General features: G+C 38.4%; 1 protein-coding gene across 1 annotated transcript in view; it reads right to left on the reverse strand.

Annotated features, from left to right (window-relative positions):
- The window catches only part of SMURF2 (SMAD specific E3 ubiquitin protein ligase 2), a 127,246-nt gene that overhangs the window by 16,784 nt on the left and 86,897 nt on the right, over window positions 1-23,565 (reverse strand). The window contains exons 7-11 of the mRNA XM_087441431.1: window positions 22,138-22,221; window positions 19,330-19,532; window positions 16,656-16,740; window positions 11,873-12,031; window positions 454-649 (exon numbers count right to left, since the gene is read on the reverse strand). Of these exons, the coding sequence (XP_087297557.1) occupies window positions 454-649; window positions 11,873-12,031; window positions 16,656-16,740; window positions 19,330-19,532; window positions 22,138-22,221 (727 nt within the window). The remainder of the gene's footprint in view (window positions 1-453; window positions 650-11,872; window positions 12,032-16,655; window positions 16,741-19,329; window positions 19,533-22,137; window positions 22,222-23,565) is intronic.

Genomic DNA, 23,565 nt, shown 5'->3' on the forward strand with positions numbered 1-23,565 from the left:
CTATGTAAGAACTTTGAAGCTGATATTAGGGCTATAAAATCCAAAGATAAATGGGCATTCTAGAAAGGAAGATTTTCAATAAATTAAGGAAGTGGTCCAATAGTAATTAAACAAAATGATCTTTTGATTTAAGAGTCCCTTACCTTTTGGAAAATTAGAAAGTAAGAGATGGATAGTATATACTATCCATGTGGTCTTTTAAAATTCATTAACAAATAAGGATTTGCAACGTAGAGACCAGGCTGTACCAAGTGAAACATCTCACACTCTTCCTCCCATTTAAATGTTGATCCTATATATTAAATCTCTTATATTGTTTTTATTCTCCACAATTAAAAAAGAAATTAATAAAAACTCTTCCATTCTAAAGAGATATGAGTCCCAAAAATATTCTTAGTAATAGAGAGTAAAACACTGAAATTTAATTTTTCTCCATAAGACTTGTAAGTTTACCTCAAAAATCTCTTCCCTGGAAACTTCAATGCGGCAATGGCCAGCCTGAGGCTGTTGTTGGGAGAGTTCTTGCCGTAAAATTTTTAGTTTCTGAACCAGGTCTCGCTTGTACCGTGGGACTGTCAGACACTCTGTGTCATCAGGGCATAACGATACCACTTGCTGTTGCTGTTGGTCTTTCAATTGGTTCTGCCGACTAAAAGTAAACAGAAATATTAAAGTATTTTAAATAAAAAAGACTGCTATTATACATATTGTAAAACAAGTCCAGCTATATCATTTCCAGGCCTTATTATATTCTTGGCTTGACATTTTTGACAACAATAAACTAGCTCCAAAGCTTATTTCTCAGAATCCATATGAATTTATGGACTTGGATAATGGAGTTTTATCCATAAAGCTTTATACAACTGCCGAGAACAAATTTCTCAAATACTGCTTCCATTTTCTTCTGCATAGTTTACCATCACCCATTTTAAAATTCAGGCATATGCCAAATCCTGTGGCTGTTATCTAGAGTCTGTCTCTCCGGAAGAAACAAACATTTGAACTGGCAGCTTGGCAGGGACTCCTCTCCTATACACACTACAGTCTAGACCACGAGAATGTGGGAGGTCACATGTAAGTTACTGGCACAGAGAAATGAGCACTTTTCAAACAAGTCTAAATGCTTTATAAAATGACTACTTTTCTTTTTATTGTGGCAAAATATACATAACATAAAATTTGCCTTTTTAACTATTTTCAAGTGTTTAGGCAGTGGCATTAAGTACACTGATATTGTTGTGCTAAAGTGACTTCTAACTGCACATATACAGTTTACCACAAATACATGAAAATAATCTCCCAAGTACAGCAGAAAAGTAATAATAATTTTTAAAAGGCACATTGCCTAGAGATATTTTTCTTGTCCTAGAAAAAATATTATAAGTTGCATCTAAGAATTTTTTTAAGAACCTTATGATATAATGAACTTGTTCATTCCAATAAATTCCAGGAAATAAAAAGTCACATAAATCACTATTGATGTCTATGAAGATGCTGAGTGATTCAGTTGGAGTTTAATTTGACACACAACAGACAAAAGCACAATCTTCTGACCTACAGGTAAAGGGTGATATAGCTGTGATGAAATAAAGAACAACTTCCTGTTCTCTAACAGATCACAACTTCACCTTACGTACAGTGATTCTTATGCACCAGGCCCAATTTTACACCTAAAAAATACAACTATCTAGAGAAAATGCAGCTTTGATGAAATTAGAAATCACTAGTTACTGTTCTCACAAACATTATAATAAAGGTGTTTTTTAATACACACACACATATACAAACAAAATCGAAACAGAATATTAAAAAATACTCCCTAAACAATTGTATTAATCCTATGCCAAAAAAAAAAAAAAAAAAAACAACTTGGGTACACCTTACACCAGATACAAAAATTTAACTCAAAATCCATCAGAAACCTCAATGTAAAACCTAAAGCCATAAAACTTCTGAAAGAAAGAAGAAAATTTTTATGACTTGTGTTAGGCAAAGATTTATTAGATATGACACCAAAAAGCACAATTCATAAGTGAACAAATATCAATTGAACTTCATCAAAATTTCAAAGAAAACTTCTGCTTTTCAAAAGACACTGTTAAGAAACTGAAAAGACAAGCCATGGACTCTAGGAGAAAATCTTTCCAAAGCATATATCTGATATAGTACTTGTCTCTCAAATTATCTAAAGAACTCTCAAAATTCAAAAATGAAAAAAACTCACTTTTTTAAAAAAGGAGGCAAAAAATTTCACCAGAGAAGATATACAGATGGCAAATAAGCACATGAAAAGATGCTCAACGTTATTAGTTAGAGAAATGCACACTAAAACTACAATGAGATATCTATTACAATGTCTCAAATTAATAAGATGAACCATAATAAGTGTTAGCAAGGATGTGGAGCAACTACAACTCTCATACACTGCTGGTGGGAATGTCAAATGGCATAAACACTTTGAAAAACAATCTGGTAGTTTTTTAAAAAGTTAAACATAAATCTATCATATGATACAGCCATTCTACTCCTAGGTATAGATTTATCCAAGAGAAGTGAGAGCATATGCCCATACAAAGACTTACAATAAAAGTTCATAACAGTTTTATTTGTCATAGCCCCAAACTGCAAACAATCCTAATGTCCATCAACAGGTTATAAATTGTGGTATATCCATACAATGGAATACCACCCAGCAATGAAAAGAAATAAACTACACATGCAACAACAGAGACGAATCTCAAATAATGCTGGGTAAAAGAAACCAAATAGAAAAGAGTACTGTACAAATCCATTTATCTAAAACTCTAGAAAATGCAAATTAATGTATAGCAACAGAAAGCAGATCAGTGGTTGGCTGAAGACGGGGTGTGTTGTGGATTGAATTGTGTCCAAGAAGATATATTGAAGTCCTAACCCTGGGTACCTGTGAAATGTGACCTTTTAGAAATAGGGTCTTTGCAGATGCAATCAACTTAAGACGAGGTCATACTGGATTAGGGTAGCCCTAAATCCAATACACTGGTATCCTTAAATGAAGAGGGAAATTTGGATCCAGACATACAGGAAAGAAGGTGTGGCATAATAAGAAATATACCTTGGTCTTTGTCCTGGGTTCCTGATAAAGAACTCCTAAAATCCTTGAAATTTCCTGAGTGACAGAGGTGACAGGAGTCTTTTGTTCTAATATTTGGTCTTTGTCCCCAGTTCCAGATAGGGAACTCCTAAATCCCTCAGAACTTCCTGGGTATATGAGCATTTTTTGTTTTAATGCGGTGACTCTGGATGGGCTCCTAGATAGCTTCAGGACGGGGGCTGGTCGCCAGAAAGACCGAGGCTTGATTAGAAGCTTGGAACTTTCAGCCCTATCTCCCCAACCTCTGGGGAGGGGAGAGGAGCTAGAGGTTGAGTTAATAATCTATCATGCCTATGTGATGACATCTCCTAAATGGTGGCATTCAGAGAGCTACCGGGTTGGTGAACACTTTGAGGTGCTGGGAGGGTGAAGCAGCTGGAGAGGGCATGGAAGCTCTGTGCACCTCCTTGCCCTATGCCTCTCTTCCATTTGGCTGTTCCTGAGTTGTATCCTTTATAATAAACTGGTAATAGTAAACAAAGTATTTCCCTTAGTTCTATGAGCCATTCTAGCAAATTATTGAACCCAAAGAGGGGGTCTGGGAACTCCCTGATTTATAGCCCGCTGGTAAGAAGTATGAGAGGCCTAGGACTTGTGATTGGCGTCTGAAGTGGGGACAGTCTGGTGGGACCGATCCCTTAACCTGTGGGGTCTGACACTAACTACGGGTAGTGTCAAAACGGAACTCAATCAAGAGTGACGTCAGCATCGTGGCAGAGTGAGCTTTACCCATTGAACTCTCCCCCTCTAAGACACAACATAAAGGACATTCATATTCCAACAGAAGCTATTCACACAACACAGGGGACATCTGAGGCACCCACACAGCCGTACACCCGAGGACTGAGGTGCTGGAATCCCCAGAGTAAGTGGAAGGAGGTAAGAGGAGCTTCCTTCCTTCCCCAAGGACTGCGACCCAGAGACTGAGACCACGCGGCTCTCAGAGGAGGGGGAGGGGCAGCTCGCCCTGTGAAAAACAGCGCTGTCCAAGACCCCTCACAGCCTGAGGGGATCACCCTATGGAGGGAGCAAAACTGTTGCCAGGGTAGTTTCAACAAGCTAGTCCCCAGGAGAGCAGAGAGTGACAGCGAGGTGAGAAACCTCTGAGATTGGGGAGGCGAAAGTAAGCGCCCCTCCCCCACCCCGGCCAGCCCGACTGGCGCTGCAGCTCACCCCTATCCCCAGAGGCAGCAGCCCTCAGGCACCCGGGCCCCACCCCCACAGGCAGCGGCCCCCACCCCCACAGGCAGCGGCCCCCAGGAACCTGGGCCCGACCAGCAGTGGAGCAAGCCTGCGCCCCCACACCAGAGGCAGCGGCAGCTCAGGCCTCACCACACCACAGCCCCAGCTGCTCCAGCTGGACCAAGCCACGGCCCCAGCTTCCCCGGCTCCACCATGCCATGGCCCCAGCTCCTTCGGCTGGACCGTGCACCACCCCCAGCTCCTTCGCTGGACCGCCCCCATCCCCCTGGCTCCAGCTGCTTCAGCTTGGCCTGTGCGCAGGCTCCAGCTGACCTGGTACCAGCAACTTCCGCCCACTGCACTCCAGTTCCAGTTTCTTTGGCCCAGCACACTCCAGTTCCAGCTTTTTTGGCCCAGTGGCGCTCCAGCTCTTCCTTCTTCAGCCCAGCGCTCTCCAGTTCCAGCTTCTTCGGCCCAGCGGTGCTCCAGCTCCCGCTTCTTTGGCCAAGCGCCACTTCAGCTGCAGCTGCTTCAACCCACCAGCACCAGAGCCCCAGCTGCTTCAGCCTAGCTGCGCTCGTCTCAGCTGTTCCCACGCTCCAGCTCCAGCTGTTCCCACACTTCCTCTCTTGCAGCCTCCACTCAGCCACGCCTCAGATCAGCCAGGGGCCAATGAGAGTGCCCACAGATCGAGGCACCCAGCCTTGACCCTGACCCAGCTGCAGCAAGAGGAAACTGCGACCATATATTTTCACTGTGTGGAAAAGTAAGCCAACACTGACAGGCACCATGCAAAAATATATTAAATCTCCAGACCAAAAGGAAAATGACAAGCACCCAGAAGTCAACCTATCAGGCTCTCAGCCAATTTCTCGACAGACTTTACAGGCTAGGAGAGAGTGGAACGATATATTCAAAATTCTGAAGGACAAAAAGTTTCAGCCAAGAATACTCTATCCAGCAAAAATATCCTTCAGATATGATGGAGAAATAATAACTATCCCAAATAAACAAAAGCTAAGGGAGTTCATTGCCACAAGACCCCCACGACAATAAGTGCTCAAAAAGGCCCTCATCCCTGAGGAAAAAAAGAGAAAGGGGATTCAAAGTTTTGAACAAGGAGGAAAATAGGTCGACAAAACCAGAAAAATTGCAGTCCTCTATCAAAATAGATTACCAAACACTTAATTATAAAACCAAAGATCAAGGGAAGGTAAGCACCAAGCATAAATATAACCTCATCATGTTAAACACAAACTCACAACACAAGAAAGAATAAGATGTGACAACAATAACGCAGAAGAGGAAAAGCATCAAATCGACTTAGTCTAAGGGAATAAGAGGCCATCAAAAAATGGACTATCATGGGCCGGCCCCATGGCTTAGCGGTTAAGTGCGTGCGCTTCGCTGCCGGCGGCCCGGGTTCGGATCCCGGGTGCGCACCAAAGCACCGCTTCTCCAGCCATGCTGAGGCCGCGTCCCACATACAGCAACTAGAAGGATGTGCACCTATGACAGACAACTATGTACTGGGGCTTTGGGGGAAAAATAAATAAAGAAAATCTTTAAAAAAAAAAAAAAAAAAAAATGGACTATCACATCCATGAGATTTTTTATACAAACCTCATGGTAACCACTAACCAAATAATCAGAACAGAATCACACACAATAAAGAAAAAGAAAATTAAGAGAACCCCCATACAGAACTACCAAACTAAGTTTGTAGTCCAAAACACATGGGACTAGAAACAAAAGAAATGCAAAAGAACCGGAAAAAGAGCAATAAAATAACAACAACAAGCCCCCATATATCAATAATTACCCTAAATGTAAATGGACTGAATTCTCCAATCAAAAGACACAGAGTGGTGGGATGGATTAAAAAACAAGACCCAACAATTTGCTGCCTCCAGGAAACACATCTCAGCTCTAAAGACAAACAAAGGCTCAGAGTGAAAGGATGGAAGACAATACTCCAAGCTAATGGCAAACAAAAGAAAGCAGGTGTTGCCATACTTATATCAGACAAAGCTGACTTCAAGATAAAACAAGTAATGAGAGACAAAGAGGGGCAATATATGATGATAAAAGGGACACTCCACCAGGAAGACATATCACTTTTAAATATATATGCACCCAATACAGCAGCACCAAGGTACATAAAGCAACTATTAACAAACCTAAAAGGACATATTAACAACAACACAATAATAGTAGGGGATCTTAACACCCCACTCTCATCAATGGACAGATCATCCAGACAGCAAGTCAATAAGGAAATAATGGACCTAAACGAAAAACTAGATGAGATGGACTCAACAGACATATACAGAGCACTCCATCCAAACACAGCAGATTACACACTCTTCTCAAGCACGCATGGAACATTCTCAAGAATAGACCATATGTTGAGAAACAAGGCATTCTTATATAAATTTAAGAAGACTGAAATCATAACAAGCATCTTTTCAGACCATAATGCCATGAAGTTAGAAATCAACTACACAGAAAAAACCAGGAAAGTGACAAAGCTGTGGCAACTCAATAACATGCTACTAAACAACCAATGGATCATTGATGAAATTAATGGAGAAATCAAAGCATATCTGGAGACAAATGAAAATGAAAATACACCATACCAACTCATATGGGATGCAGCAAAAGCAGTCCTGAGAGGGAAACTCATAGCAATACAGGCCCATCTTAACAAACAAGAAAAAGCCCAAATAAGCAACCTCAAACTATGCCTAACAGAATCAGACAAAGAAGAACAAACAAAGCCTAAAGTCAGCAGAAGGAAGGAAATAATAAAAATCAGAGCAGAAATAAATGAAATTGAAATAAAAAAAACAGTAGAAAGGATCAATGAAACAAAGAGCTGGTTCTTTGAGAAGAAAAACAAAATTGACAAACCCTTAGCCAGACTCACCAAGGCAAAAAGAGAGAAAGCTCACATAAATAAAATTAGAAATGAAAAAGGAGAGGGGCTGGCTCCGTGGCGTAGCGGTTAAGTGCGCGTGCTCCACTGCTGGCAGCTGGGGTTTGGATCCTGGGCGCGCACCGAGGCACCGCTTGTCAAGCCATGCTGCGGCAGCATGCCATATAAAGTGGAGGAAGATGGGTACGGATGTTGGCCCAGGGCCAGTCTTCCTCAGCAAAAAGAGGAGCATTGGCATGGATGTTAGCTCAGGGCTGATCTTCCTCACACACACACACAAAAAAAACAAAAAGAAATGAAAAAGGAGAAATTACAACAGATACCAGAGAAATACAAAAGACTATAAGAGAATACTATGAAAAACTATATGCCAACAAATTGGACAATCTAGAAGAAATGGATAAATTCCTAGACTCATACAACCTCCCAAAACTGAATCAAGAAGAAATAGAGAACCTGAATAGACCAATCACAAGGAAAGAGATTGAAACAGTAATCAAAAACCTCCCAAAAAATAAAAGTCCAGGACCAGATGGCTTCTCTGGAGAATTTTACCAAATATTCAAAGACTTAATACCTATCCTTCTCAAACTATTCCAAAAAATAGAGGAAGATGGAACACTCCCCAACACATTCTATGAGGCCAACATCACCCTAATACCAAAGCCAGGCAAAGACAATACTAAGCAGGAAAACTACAGACCAATATCCCTGATGAACACAGATGCAAAAATCCTCAACAAAATATTGGCAAACTGAATACAGCAATACATTAAAAAGATCCTACACCATGATCAAGTGGGATTTATACCAGGGACACAGGGATGGTTCAACATCCGCAAATCAATCAATGTGATACACCACATTAACAAAACGAGGAATAAAAACCATATGATCATCTCAATAGATGCAGAGAAGGCTTTTGACCAGATCCAACATCCATTTATGATAAAAACTCTCAACAAAATGGGTAGAGAAGGAAAGTACCTTAACATAATAAAGGCCATATATGGCAAACCCACAGCCAACATCATACTCAATGGGGAAAAACTGAAAGCCACCCTTCTGAAAACAGGGACAAGACAAAGGTGCCCACTCTCGCCACTCTTATTCAACACAGCATTGGAGATTGTGGCCAGAGCAGTTAGGCAAGAAAAAGGAATAAAAGGAATCCAAATAAGCAACGAAGAAGTGAAACTCTCACTGTTTGCAGATGACATGATGTTATATATAGAAAACCCTAAACAATCCATTGGAAAACTATTAGAAATAATCAACAGCTACAGCCAAGTGGCAGGGTACAACATCAACTTACAGAAATCAGTTGCATTTCTATATACCAACAACAAACTAACAGAAAGAGAACTCAAGAAGACAATCCCATTTACAACTGCAACAAAAAGAATAAAATATCTAGGAATAAATTTAACCCAGGAAGTGAAAGACCTACACAATGAAAACTATAAGACATTAATGAGTGAAATCAATGATGACATAAAGAAATGTAAAAATATTCCATGCACTTGGATTGAAAGAATAAACATAGTTAAAATGTCCATACTACCTAAAGCAACCTACAGATTCAATGCAATCCCAATCAGAATCCCAAGGACACTCTTCACAGAAATAGAACAAAGAATACTAACATTCACATGGGGCAACAAAAGACCCTGTATAGCTAAAGCAATCCTGAAAAAGAAGAACAAGGCTGGAGGCATCACAATCCCGGACTTCAAAACATACTACAAACCGACAGTAATCAAAACAGCATGGTACTGGTACAAAAACAGACACACAGATCAATGGAACAGAATTGAAAGCCCAGAAATAAAACCTCATATCTATGGGCAGCTAATCTTTGACAAAGGAGCTAAGGACATACAGTGGAGAAAGGAAAGTCCCTTCAATAAATGGTGCTGGGAAAACCTGACAGCCACTTGCAAAAGAATGAAACTAGACCATCTGCTTTCACCATACACAAAAATTAACTCAAAATGGATCAAAGACCTGAAGGTGAGACCTGAAACTATAAAACTCCTGGAGGAAAATACAGGTAGTACACTACTTGCCATCAACCATAAAGGGGTCTTTTTGAATTCCATGTCTACTCAGACAAGGGAAACAAAAGAAAAAATAAACAAGTGGGACTTCATCAGATCAAAGAGTTTCTACAAGGCAAATGAAACCAGGATCAAAATGAATAGGGAGGGCCGGCCCCATGGCTTAGTGGTTAAGTGTGCACACTCCGCTGCTGGCGGCTCGGGTTCAGATCCCGGGCACACACCGATGCGCACCACTTCTCCGGCCATGCTGAGGCCGCGTCCCACATACATCAACTAGAAGGATGTGCAGCTATGACATACAACTATCTACTGGTGCTTTGGGGGAAAAATAAATAAATAAATAAAATCTTAAAAAAAAAAAAAAAAAAAAGAATAGGGAACCCACCAGCTGGGAAAAAATATTTGCAAACCGTATATCTGACAAGGGATTAATCTCCATAATATATAAAGAACTCACAGAACTGAATAACAAAAAAACAAACAACCCGATTAAAAAATGGGCAGAGGAAATGAACAGACACATCTCCAAAGAAGATATACAGATGGTCAATAGGCACATGAAAAGATGCTCAACATCACTAATCATCAGGGAAATGCAAATCAAAACCACACTAAGATATCACCTTACACCCGTTAGAATGGCTATAATCACCAAGACAAAAAGCAACAAATGCTGGACAGGCTGTGGAGAAATAGGAACCCTAATCCACAGCTGGTGGGAATGCAAACTGGTGCAGCCTCTATGGAAAACCGTATGGAGAGTCCTCAAAAAATTAAAAATAGAAATACCTTATGATCCAGCTACCCCACTACTGGGTATCTACCCAACGAACCTGAACTCAACAATCCAAAGAGGCTTATGCACTCCTATGTTCATTGCACCATTATTCACTATAGCCAAGACATGGAAGCAATGCAAGTGTCCCTCGACTGATGACTGGATAAAGAAGATGTGGTATATATATACCATGGAATACTACTCAGCCATAAAAAAAGGCAAAATCGGGGCCGGCCCGGTGGTGCAAGCAGTTAAGTGCGTGCACTCCGTTGCGGCGGCCCGGGATCTGCTGGTTTGGATCCTGGGCGCGCACCAACGCACCGCTTGTCAAGCCATGCTGTGGCGGCGTCCCATATAAAGTGGAGGAAGATGGGCATGGATGTTAGCCCAGGGCCAGTCTTTCTTGGCAAAAAGAGGAGGATTGGCAGATATTAGCTCAGGGCCGATCTTCCTCACCAAAAAAAAAAAAGACAAAATCGTCCCATTTGCAACAAGATGGATGGACCTGGAGGATATTATGTTAAGCAAAATAAGCCAGAAAGAGAAAGACAAACAGTGCATGATTTCACTCATATGTGGAAGATAAACCAACACATGGACAGACAGAACTGTTTGGTGGTTACCAGGGGCTAGGGGGGTGGGGGGGTGGGCACAAGGGGTGGAGGGATGCACTTATATGGTGACTGATAAACAATAATGTACAACAAAAATTTCACAATAAAAAATATAGATATATAAAAAAATTGGAAACAAAAAAAACGGAACTCAATCATTGTACACCCAGTTGGTGTCTGAAGACATGGAGAATTAGTAGCTTTGAGGGAAAAAACCCACATTTTGGTGTCAGAAGTTTTGTGGGTAGAAACATCATAGAAGGCCATGTGAAGACAAAGACAAAGATTGGGATGATGTGTCTATAAGCCAAGGAACAGCAAGGTTTCCAGCAACCACCAGAAGCTATGAGAGAGGCATAGAACAGGTTCTCCTTCAGAGCCTCCAGAAGGAAGCAACCCTGGTGACAACTTGATTCTGAACTCCTAGCCTCCAGAACCGTCAGAGAATGAACTTCTGGTGTTTTAAACCACCCAGTGTGTGACATTTTGTTACGGCAGCCCTAGGAAACTAATATAGGTGGAAGCACTACGGGAAGGGACAGGAGGAGGAATTATGAAGAGGCATGAGGAACCTTTTGGGAATGATGGGTATATTCACTATCTTCAGTGTGGTGAGAGTTTCACAGGTGTATATGTCACAACTTAAACTGTACACTTTAAATACGCACAGTTTACTGTACATCAATTACATTTCAATAAAGCTGATTTAAAAAAAAAAATCCAGGGTACATCAAGCCCATTCATAAAGACTTGTGTGAAAGACTAAGTCCTACAAATGGGAAAGAACGCCTAAAGATGAAGGACCGAAAAAAGCAAAAAAATCCTCTGGAATGGATTCAGCTATCCTGGAACTATTTCTGATGCACTCGGGAGGAAAAATATCTATCTACCCCATAAAGCAGCCTGTCTCTTCAGGTGTTAGGGTACATCTCTGATACATACCTTTTTCCTAACATTTCAGGATAGGTTCCTACTTAAACACAGTGGGATTAAAATACTCATATCAGAGTAAAACTTGTCATACTCTTATATAAAGTTTTGTTCCACACAAAAAATTTATAATCGAAGAGAGTAGACACTCTATAACATTTATTACAAAAAGCATCTATAAGTCTTCTCTTGTTCAGAACCTGCATTTTACCATGTACTGTTTCAAAAACTTACTTTAGAACTAAATGCAAGTTAGCAGAGAGTCGAGGATCTGTGAACTGTGTTGTTCTGTTGTTATGGTCAACGAAATAAACTCTGCCTGTTGCCGTATTACGGATCTCCCATCCAGGAGGCAACGGACCAAGCTCTTCACAATTGATGTTGCTAAGATCCCTGCAAAAACAAATATAAAGTAAAAAATACCTCATTGCTGGGCCTGCTGAGCCAAGCAAGTGTAAATGACACAGAACAATTTCATGAAGTCTGAGAAAACGTATTGTTTCAGAAACTTGAGATGTTCAGCTGGAATCTTTAAATCCCAATGGTTTAACAAACTCGCATATTCAAAACCCAATCCATAAATGGTTCAGAAATGTATCACATAGCCTACATTTTTAGTTAAGTTCGTTCCTGGGCTTTAATGTAATACAGATTTTAGATTACTATAAAAGCAATCACAACATTTGCCAATATAAACTGTACTTCAATACTTGTCTGACAAAATATTGTTTTACAAATGTCAGTAAAATAAAGAATTAAATGTTTTCTAAAATCCCCTTCAATTATTTGTCTTTACTACACCATAAAATTTGTGTAAATAAATGTTCATTCCATGATTAATTTTAAGCTCTCCAACAAAGCAAAACTGGAAATGTAACTGAAATTATGATCCTGAAAATAATCACAGTATATATTTTAAAGGATAACTGCTCTATTTTGAATTTTGAAATCTGTAAAGTTAGTGAATGAAGAACCTGTTTAAGACACCTAAGGAAGAATGCTCTAAGGCTTACTGCTACAATAAAAAAAGCAAAAAGACTTCTAATGGACCAAAGACCATTGTTATTATATTACACATTCTTAAAACACTATTATATACAGACAAAGATTTACAGGACCTTAAAGAATGAAATAAAAGCAGCATGTCTAATGTAAACAAACTATAACAGATAATTATAATGACAAATCTCATCAAAATCATGTTTTAAACGTTAAACTAGAAAAAGAGTTTTCCTGAAGTAACCTCTTTTTGGTCATAATGAAACACAATGATGGGCACATATAAGCACCCACAGATTTGTTGAAACAATGATTTTGACTTTCTGCTCATAGGCACTCCAAGAGACTCTTCTGGTACTGAACAACTAATACTTGGAAAGAACACACTATTTGAGACACTGCTAGTCTCAAAAGAGGCAGAGGAAAAAATTCCAAGAATCTTCCTCAAATGTTTTTTAAAAAAGTGAATTCAGCTGGAGCTGGTACCTGAGTGGCAGGCAGGCAGAGGGGTAGGGCTGCCAGAGGGTAGTTGTTAATTGGGAAACTCAGCCCTAGGTCAGCAGTAGGGTTGGAAAAGGAAATTTGGAACTTCCCTACTAAACAGAGAACTCAAAGAGAGGATGAAGTAATTTCAGGAAAACTTTCTAAATTCCCACTTTAGGTCCACACAACTCCAACCAATTAAGATCAAACAAACAAACTCATAATCAGAGATCACCAACACTTCAGAAAGGAAAATCATGATGACAGAGTTTCAGTGAAAACAGTAAACCACACGATTACATCCAAGTCCTGTCAGAGATCACAGAGATAACAGCTATGATATGCAACACAAAAAAATAAAAGGACGGGGTCGGCCCCGTGGCATAGTGGTTAAGTTCACGCGCTCTGCTTCAGTGGCCCAGAGTTCACAGGTTCAGATGCTAGGTACGGTCCTATGCACCGCTCATCAAGCCATGGTATGGCAGCATCCCATATACAAAATGGAGGAAGATGGGCACAGGTGTTAGCTCAGGGCTAATCTTCCTCAGCAAAAAGAGGAAGACTGACAACCGATGTTAGCTCAGGGCCAAGCTTCCTTACCAAAAAAATAAATAAAAGAGAACAACTACAAAGACAAACTATCAATGAGAGATAATTAAGAATGAACAGATGAAGTTTTTAAATGAAACTTTTAGAAATGAAAAGCAGTTATTGAAATCAAAGAATGAATAATTCTTTTGACGTAATGCAGAATTTGGTTTTATATCATTTTACTTAGAATTTTATAAATCTATAGTCATATGTGGGCGAGATCTAAAGAACTGATATAAAAGAGCAGAAAACTGGAAATAATCTTTATGTGCAATTGGGAAATGATTACAGAAAAATGGAATTCTATGCAGCCATAAAAAGTAATGCAGATCTGTATTTCAAGAGTACAGTCAGTATGCAATATAATGCATAACAAAGCATTAATCATTGTTTTAAAGAGAAATGCAAAACATGATAAAATGAGACGTCTCAGATAAATCTAAGTTTACTGGATATCTTTAAATACAGTTAGTTTTAAAGTGTCTGAGGGGGCCAGCCCCATGGCGTAGCAGTTAAGTGCATGCGCTCCGCTGCTGGTGGCGTGGATTCGGATCCCAGGCGCACACCGACGCACCGCCTGTCAGGCCATGCTGTGGCGGCGTCCCGCATAAAGTGGAGGAAGATTGGCACGGATGTTAGCTCAGGGCCAGTCTTCCTCAGCAAAAAGAGGAGGAGTAGCATGGATGTTAGCTCAGAGCTGATCTTCCTCACAAAAAAAAAAAAAAAACACCTATATTTAGGGGGCTGGCCCCATGGCATAGCGGTTAAGTGCATGCGCTCCGCTGCTGGCGGCCCGGGTTTGGATCCCAGGCGCATACCGACGCACCGCTTGTCGGGCCATGCTGTGGCGGCATCCCACATAAAGTGGAGGAAGATGGGCACAGATGTTAGCTCAGGGCCAGTTTTCCTCAGCAAAAAGAGGAGGACTGGCATGGATGTTAGCTCAGGCTGATCTTCCTCAAAAAAAAAAAAAAAAAGTGTCTGAGTTACACAATTTTATAAATGTCTTTGATTGAATAGTGATGATATTTTAATAGAACCTAAATATTTATAGTCTGCTTTGATAAAAGATCCTCCATACAAAAGGCATATTTACTAAAGGATGCTCCAAAAGATATGATATACATTTTTAAGATAATTTGGAGCATAGGGACAAAAGAAATCTGAGTATTATTTCATAAAGTCATTACTGAATACTCAACATGAAATAGTCGTAAACCTTTATAGAAACCCCTTACTCATTAATGAAAAACTGACATGTTTCCCTAGGAATAAGAATATTACCAACAATGGTGACAAAATCCCTCAATTTCAGCTTCTGATGCCAGCTAACATGAACTATTCTTTCAACAGATAACTCAAGATCAACTTTCTCACTACCGTAAATCATTTAGTTAAAAAGAAATCATTTTTAAACTATACATCTCCTTCCAATGATTTTAAGTTATTTTATAGAAAAGCTCATTATTGACTTTCAATTTGCTTAACAGAATCCAAAACGCTTTTCATAATTTGCATAACAAAACTCTTATTTCTAAAAGTTAGGCCCTTGGGTTTTTTTTGGTGAGCTTATTAATAAAATAAAAATTTCCTCTCCATTACTTTTTCAAAACTAACAGCTTATATTATCAAGACACAGAAATGGCAACCTTGAGACAATAATTAATAATAGCACATTTTCTTAGTTGCCACCTCAAAAGATTCTAATTAAGTTCTATCACAAAGTAAAACATTTTCATTATAATAGTTTTATTTATAAATAAGATCAAAGCAATCCAAGATCAGCTAGTCACATCTATTTTTGATTCAAATATGTGATTCTTGACAAGTAGAGCTCTGAATATAAGTTTTAGGCAGAAAAAGATCTCTTTTTTTGTTTTGGAAGGGGGATGCTGCACTTAATATATAAAATATCCTCATCTTACAAAGGTATATGTGCAGTTTACAAAGTTAATTTAGAATTTAATTTAAAACTCATCTCTTTTTTTTGCAACTTCAACTGGACTACTTGGCACTCTGCAGCTGTTCATTAGAAAATAACTCCAAATAGCTAATTAGTGTTTGAAAAACTTATTTATACTAAAATGTATCAAAAATTATATGAAATTACTAAACTGATTTGTATGTCCTTCCATCTTCTTAAAGTTAAAAGATAGCTGAAGATAGCTGGTTAGTAAATGCACTCAACAATGCCTGCAGTTCAAATGTACAAGTTTTGGCATTTTAAAAAAATTTAATTAGGTTATTTCTTTTCTACACTAAAATGAAACTTTTAAGGAACACAAGAAAGAATACTGAATACACTGATATAAGGTTAAAAATAAAACAAAAAAAGTCTAACCAGAAATAAAAATATCAGTCTACTACCCTTTAAAAAAAGAGTATGTATGTTTTTGTAAGGTTTGTATGTTTTTACCCAGCTCAATTTTCAAACTCCTAAAAGACCCATGTTTTTGCCCCCCCCTTTTTTTTTTTTGGTGAGGAAGATTGGCCCTGAGCTAACATCTGTTGCCAATCTTCCTGTTTTTTTGCTGAGGAAGATTGGCCCTGGGCTAACACCTGTGCCCATCTTCCTCTATTTTGTATGTGGGATGCCGCCACAGCACGGCTTGATGAGTGGTGTGTCGGTCCACGCCCAGGATCCGAACCTGCGAACCCCAGGCTGCCAAAGAGGAGCACGTGGCCACCGGGCTGGCCCTTTTGCCCCAATTTTTTTAAGGGGGAGAGGGGAGAGGGACTAGGGACTGGTTGTGGGGTAGGACACGGGGGTGGAATTGCAGAGCAGTAGATAAGACGTTCTACTAAATGTCAAACTGAAATGACTATCAGAAAGAGCCAAACTTTTACACAACCTATTTTAAGAAGTTAAAGATTAAATAATCAAAGAAATCCTGAGTAAAATGGATATTCAACGGTATGAAGAGTATTTAGAACAAATTGTTACCTAGGCACTCTTGGATCATGCCACGTGCTCACACCAGTCTGAGTATGTAAAAAATACACCTGGCCTTGTTGTGTGGTCCTCTGTTCTGTAAAATTAAGAAACACTAATAATAAAAACATATTCAGATTGTCCAAATCAAAGACAGATATAGACACTAGGATATTATCTTAATAGGTAAATGCTCCAAATTACCAATCTATTTTATTACCAAAAAATTGCTTTACAAATCATTTGTTCTGAACTCAGAATACACTTTCTCCTGGAAACAATCTTATAAATGGTGATGAGGGTCATAGGCCAGCTATCTAAAAGCCAACTACACTTATAATGTGGCTCAAATACTAAACATGCTGCAATGGAAAACAGAAAACAAGATTGTCACAGTACCAATAATTAAACAAAACAAACATGATGAAATGATCTTTTATTTGTCTTAAATGTGAAGCCTGAAGGGAACAAAAGAAGGCTCAGAGAAAAAGGCTAGCCAACTTTGGGGAGATTCTGGGGAGACTTGCAGCCACTGTCAAGGGTTTGCAGGTTGGTAATGCTTTTTTATTATGCCTAATTTTATATCAAAACTTATGTTTTTTTCTTTTCTTCAGAGAGGTGTATTCTCAAGACTACATTTGGACTCAAATGAAAGCAAAAGAGATGGAATACAAGGGAAAGAATCTATAGTCAAAAATGGGCAAAGATGGAAAAATAACCAAGTTTGAAAGAGGAGGACTAAAGAACAAGTGTGCATACTGGGGAGAAAAAAGCAAAGGTGAAATTAACTCCAAGTCTTTGGGGAGAGAGTGAGGAAGCCAGGGAAAAGAGAAGGAATCTGTGAAAGGATTTCTTCAGTGGTGGTTTCAGTCTTTATTTATGATTTTACGCAACAGAACTCACTTTTCTTTAAACAAAATCTAATGAAAAATTCCCACATATAAAATGATAAAACTATTGCTAATATATATTAGTATAAATTTAATTTGCTTATAAACCTATAATAAATTAATCAACTTAAACTTTAAACTTCTAAAAATTATAAACATAAAAATGTTTATAATTGGTTACAGATGACAGCTGCAATAATTTCAGCCTTGGTATCCACTTTATTCCTATGTTTTGGTTGTACAAAAAATTTTTTTTAATCCAAATTACACAAATATTGTAAAAGTATAACCATTCCCACTTCAAACAGTTTGCCTTATAATCTCAATTAAAGAGAAACGGCAGGAGATACTCTATTCCACGTTCTGAACATTAAAAATAACAGCTAAAATTTACTAAGTGCTTTCTATGCAGGACACGGTGTCAGGCACTTCACATGAAATTATCATTTATTTCTTGAAACAAACCTACATGATTGGTACTATTATTTCCCCATTTTATAGAAGATAAAATTGAGGCTCAGAGAAGTTAAATAACGTGCCCAGTATCACACAACTAATATGTGGCAAAGCCAGGATAGGAACCCAGGTCTGTCTGTCTTCTAAGCCCATGTTCTAATCACTGTGCTATAAGTTAACCTGTGCAGCACAGCACAGTTAACGGAAAAATTGTTTTTTTTTGAATAGTTAAAATACGTTTAAAAATAAAGTTAGAAGGGCTGGCCCGTGGCGCAAGCAGTTAAGTGAGTGTGCTCTGCTGCGGCGGCCCGAGGTTCGCTGGTTCGGAGCCTGGGCGCGCACCGACGCACCACTTGGCAAGCCATGCTGTGGCGGCGTCCCATATAAAGTAGAGGAAGATAGGCACGGAGGTTAGCCCAGGGCCAGTCTTCCTCAGCAAAAAAAGAGGAGGATTGGCAGATGTTAGCACAGGGCTGATCTTCCTCATAAAAAAACAAAAATAAAAAAAATAAAGTTAGTATCATGCATTTATGGAACAGTTTTAAAAATATTCTAGAGTAAAAATAAAATACAAGTTAGATTAGGCGATTCCCAATGTTGGTCATTAGGTGTCACCATCAGCCCACAGGCTCTTGAGAGGGCAAGGATGTAACTAACATGGTTAGATTTCAGCAAGAGAGGAGAGAACAGTTGAGTTCATACTATATACAAGAGTCTTCACAAGTTGTGATTAATTTAGAAAGTTCTGTAATCAAGTAGGAGAAGAGTCATGTCATCTTCCACATGAAATTCTACAATTTAGGATATTACATAAGATTATAATAATTTTATACAAACACAGAACTAAATCATTTACAATAACCCAATCACTCAGATAACTCAAAATTATAGACAACATATAAATACCATCAGAAATAAGCTTAAGACATTTCTAAATACATATGTCTAGAAAATTACACTGCAAGTCTTACTTGAGATGACCATTATCAATAACAATACCATCTTACCTTTATACAGTGCCTATTTACAAAGGACTCTCAATTGTTTCATATGCTCCTCATAATTCCTTTGTGATAAGGAGAGGTATCATTCATCTTATTTCATTACAAAAGAGCAAAAAAGCTGAGGTGAAATGACTAGCCCAAGGCCAAATTGTTGGTTAGGCCGTCTTCTACCACTTCAAAGACTTTTCAAAGTTGGGAGGTTTTACATTTACTTTTATTTTCATGCAGAATCCCTAAACCCAGATTAATAACTTCTTTAAAAGTTGACTTTCTGGCTTTCTTAGCAAGCTAAAATCAGTACACCACACTTTATTTTCCCTCTGCTAGTTGTCATACCATAGCCTTCTGGTAGGTCTGGAGGAGTATGTAAATGTGTCCTGCTCATGTAATTTCTATGTCGTTGTGACCTGACTCTCCTCTCTGCCAGTCTGGGATCTGAAGACTGTCCACATGTTGCACCATTTGTTCCACTAATTGGAGTGTTCTCATCAACAAAGCAGCTAAGAGGTCTGCCAGGACTAGAATATTCAGATGCCGGTCTATTGAAAAGTAACAGGGAAAAAAAGTTACTCAACTCAGATATCAAAAGTAGAGTTCTCTAGACAATGTATGTACTGCAGTAACAATCACTTATAAGAAAATGTAATGATTAATATAAATATAATGATTTCAAGAACTCTGAATAAAAGCCTGAAGTCTCCAATCACCAAAGAAACAAGTGATAAGCAGATTGTCAATTATGTATTTAATCATTTTATATTGATCTTACATTTTATATGAAATCCACATATATTTGTAGATGTTAGCACTAGCTTACAAAGCACTACAGTAGTCCTCCCTTATCCACGATTTTGCTTTCTGCAGTTTCTGTTACCCGTGGTCAACCGCAGTCCGAAAATATTAAATGGAAAATTCCAGAAATAAACAATTTGTAAGTTTTAATTTGCACAGCGTTCTGAATAGCATGATGAAATCTTGTGCCAACTCGTTCTGTCCCACGAATCATTCCTTTGTCCAGCATATCCATGCTGTATACATTACCCACCTGCTAGTCACCCTAGCCATCTTGGTTATCGCATTGTCTGGTATTGCAGTGCCTGTGTTCAAGTAACCCTTATTTTACTTTACAATGGCCCCAAATCACAAGAGTAGTGATGCTGGCAATTTGGATATGTCAAAGAGAAGTTACTGTTGCTAATCTCTTTCTGTGCCTAACTTATAAATTAAGCTTTATCACAAGTATGTATGCACAGGAAAAAATATACTATATATCGGGTTCGGCACTATCCGCTGTTATAGGCATCCACTGGGGGTCTTGGAACGTATACCCCGAGGATGCGGGGGGGCCACTGTACTTCACTTATCTACAGCCTACCTCTCAGACCTATTTCCCACCATTCTCCCACTCTGCTTCTGCCACACTGACATTCTTCTTGTTTTTTGTACTTGCCCACGTTAGTGCTGGAGAGTAGCATTTCCTTCCACTTAGAATGCTTTTTTCTCCTTTTCTCCCTAGGCCAGGTTCCTTTTTGTCATTCACATCATAGCTTAAGCTTAAATGTCATCTCTAAGAGGTCCTTCCCGACCTTCGAATCTAAAGTAGTCACCCAGGCATTTGATAATACATTACCTTACTTCCTCAGCATAGCAATTATTTCTGATATTTTTCTTATTTGCATCCTTGTTTTTGACTGTTCTCCCCCACTAGAATATTTGAGAGAAGAGAGTCTGCCTAGTTTGTTCTCCATTGTATATATCCCCTGCACTTACAACAGTGCTTGGCATATATATGAGTAGCTCAATAAATATTTATTGAATGAAAAAAAAAAATTTATTGAATGAATAAAGGAAAGAAGATAGTCTGTCTCTTCAAAAAGTTTCCAGTCTATTGTAGGTCATCCAAAATAAGAGGATAATCAAGAGTTAATCTTTAAACATTTACAACACAATCAACTTTATAAGTGTTGAAATTAAAGTCAATTTTATCAGTCAGATGAGTTAGAAGGAAATGGACTTCACTAAAACACTGACACAAGTATACATTCATTTACGCTCAGGTATAAAAATGAGTCTTTTGACTTCAATAAAATCCTTGGCAGTTTAACACTAGAAATGCAACTCTCAAACAAGCATTTTTTTAAAATGGCAACATAAGCTAAGCTTTTACCTGAGAATCATAATAGAAAAATTGTGATTCATTTAGTTAAGTAATTCAGCTCCAATAAATAAAAGTAAGTATAACTAATGAGAAGCATTTGATGTTCTACGCCTGGTGGCAGTCCTGCTCACGAAAAAAACAAAACAAAAATGGGGCAAAACAAACACTGAGTAGAGGTGGCAAACATACTTTCTTCTTACTTTAAAAAAAAGAAAAAAGGAAATTCAACCATTTATCCCACTCATTTTCAGTTACTTAAAAAGCACTTCCTTGGAGTTTCCAAAAATTTTCTTGCATCTCCATGGCTTTATACATTAAGCTCCATGAAGGCCTTCCTGCCTTGTTCACTGTTATAGCCCAAATGCTGAGCACAGTGCCTGGCATATAACCATTTGGTGAACTGAACGATAGCTGTTACCATGACCTCGAACACCCTTCATCACCTTCCCCTTACCTGGCTAAATTCCAACGTTCTTCAAGATTTAGTTCGGAGATTCCACTCCTTCAGAGTTTTCTTTACAAGTTCTACCATCCCCTCACCCCCCACTCTAAGTCAGGTGCCCCCCTATATAATCTCAGAGCATCTGGTTCTTATCTTAATCACAGACCTTACTGGATGCAATATAATATAATCATCCCCCTACCTGACTGATCAAATGGAGATTCTGTATACGTATTTTGTTACTGCCATTCAATAATGGACTCAAAAAATAATTTTAAGAGTCCCAGAAAGAAGATGATTTCTCAATTTATTCATTTAATAAATATTTATTGAGTACCATTGCAGGCCCTGAAGCTACAGTAACAGGATGACCTGCTAAACAATCTTTATTGAAAATTACTTTTTAAAAATAATAATGGCACTTGCTATAAGATCTAGTGATCGAGAGCAGTATAAGCCAAAAAAAGCTGATAGATAAACAGAAAGGGATGACTTCAGGAGGGTGAACAGCATAGATCATGGGAAGACACTTGCACGTTCTTACCGTGTTGGGCGTTCCCATTGCGTAGTTCTTGTTATGTGGTTTAGGTACTGGATTCTTCCAGAGGCAGTTCGCCTTTCTTCCCAGCTTAAATAAAAATATTGAGAGATGAGGCATTAGTAAGAAGCTGGATACAGAATGTTTTTAGTATAATAACCAAGCCAGGAAGACATCTGCTGTTGTGAATCAGGAATGACGAAATTAAATCTCAATACACAGAATTCTTTCAACTTATTTTAGACCATACAATATATCTTCTGGAATTCTGAAACTTCTAAAATATTTACACTGAGGTGTGACTAATATTTCCCAACAGCCAAACTCAGAATTTTCAATAATGTCAACAATGCCCAATTAAATCATATTAATTTCTCCAGAATTTAGTGGGGAAAAAAGGCTATACTAAAAACAAAAATCACACATAATTTTTTAAATTTAATTTAATTAGAAAAGTATATAAAAGCATTTAGCCCTACCCAAACTACTTTTTTAAAAAGCAAGAATGCCACTTCTTCCTCAATATTTTATTAATTCATATAACAAAAAAATACACAAATGACTATAGAAATGTGGTAATGTTAATATTTCCACCAAAACACTGGCAGAGGTTTGGAGGCCTTAGAAAAGAGAGATGCTAAGAGGTTTTTTTGCCTCTGTGATTCTAATTATAGTACAAAAATATAGAGCAACTTTAGAAAAATAAGTCCTACAGTATTATAAATGTCTCAATATTGATTAGTTATTACATCCTAAACTTCCCCTTCAAAAGTACCATAATCTACTTCACATACATAAAAGTTAACAGATCTATCAAGAAGCTAAAGTGATCTATAAACAGACTTAAATTATAGCAATTTTTAGCAGTTTAAACAAAATGAGCAAATACCATAGCTTGGAGGTAAAATTTCATGCCAAAAATAATTTAAGTCAAAACTCGACCAATTTATACACTTTAAATGGATATAATTTGGGGCCAGCCGTGTGGCATAGCAGTTAAGTGCACACGCTCTGCTGCTGGCAGCCCGGGTTCGGATCTCAGCTGCGCACCGACACATCGCTTGTCAGGCCATGCTGTGGCGGCGTCCCATATAAAGTGGAAGAAGATGGGCACAGATGTTAGCCCAGGGCCAGTCTTCCTCAGCAAAAAAAAAAAATAAAAAAATAAAAAGAGGATTGGCATGGATGTTAGCTCAGGACTGATCTTCCTCACAAAAACAAACGAATAAATAAATAAATAAATGGACATAATTTATTGTATGTAAATAATACCTCATTGAAGTTAATAAAAAAATTTGAAAGTTAAAAATAAAATCAGAAAAGTGTCAGAACTAGTATCAAACAAAGATAGAGAGCAGCGATAAAAAACATGCGCTTCGGAATCAAGGCTTAAATCTGTGTTCCAGCTTTGCCACCTACTATGTGGCCTTCGGC

Source organism: Ceratotherium simum, chromosome 16, assembly GCF_057802395.1.
Source record: "Ceratotherium simum simum isolate JZ-2026a chromosome 16, ASM5780239v1, whole genome shotgun sequence".
In the NCBI taxonomy this organism is placed as follows: domain Eukaryota; kingdom Metazoa; phylum Chordata; class Mammalia; order Perissodactyla; family Rhinocerotidae; genus Ceratotherium; species Ceratotherium simum.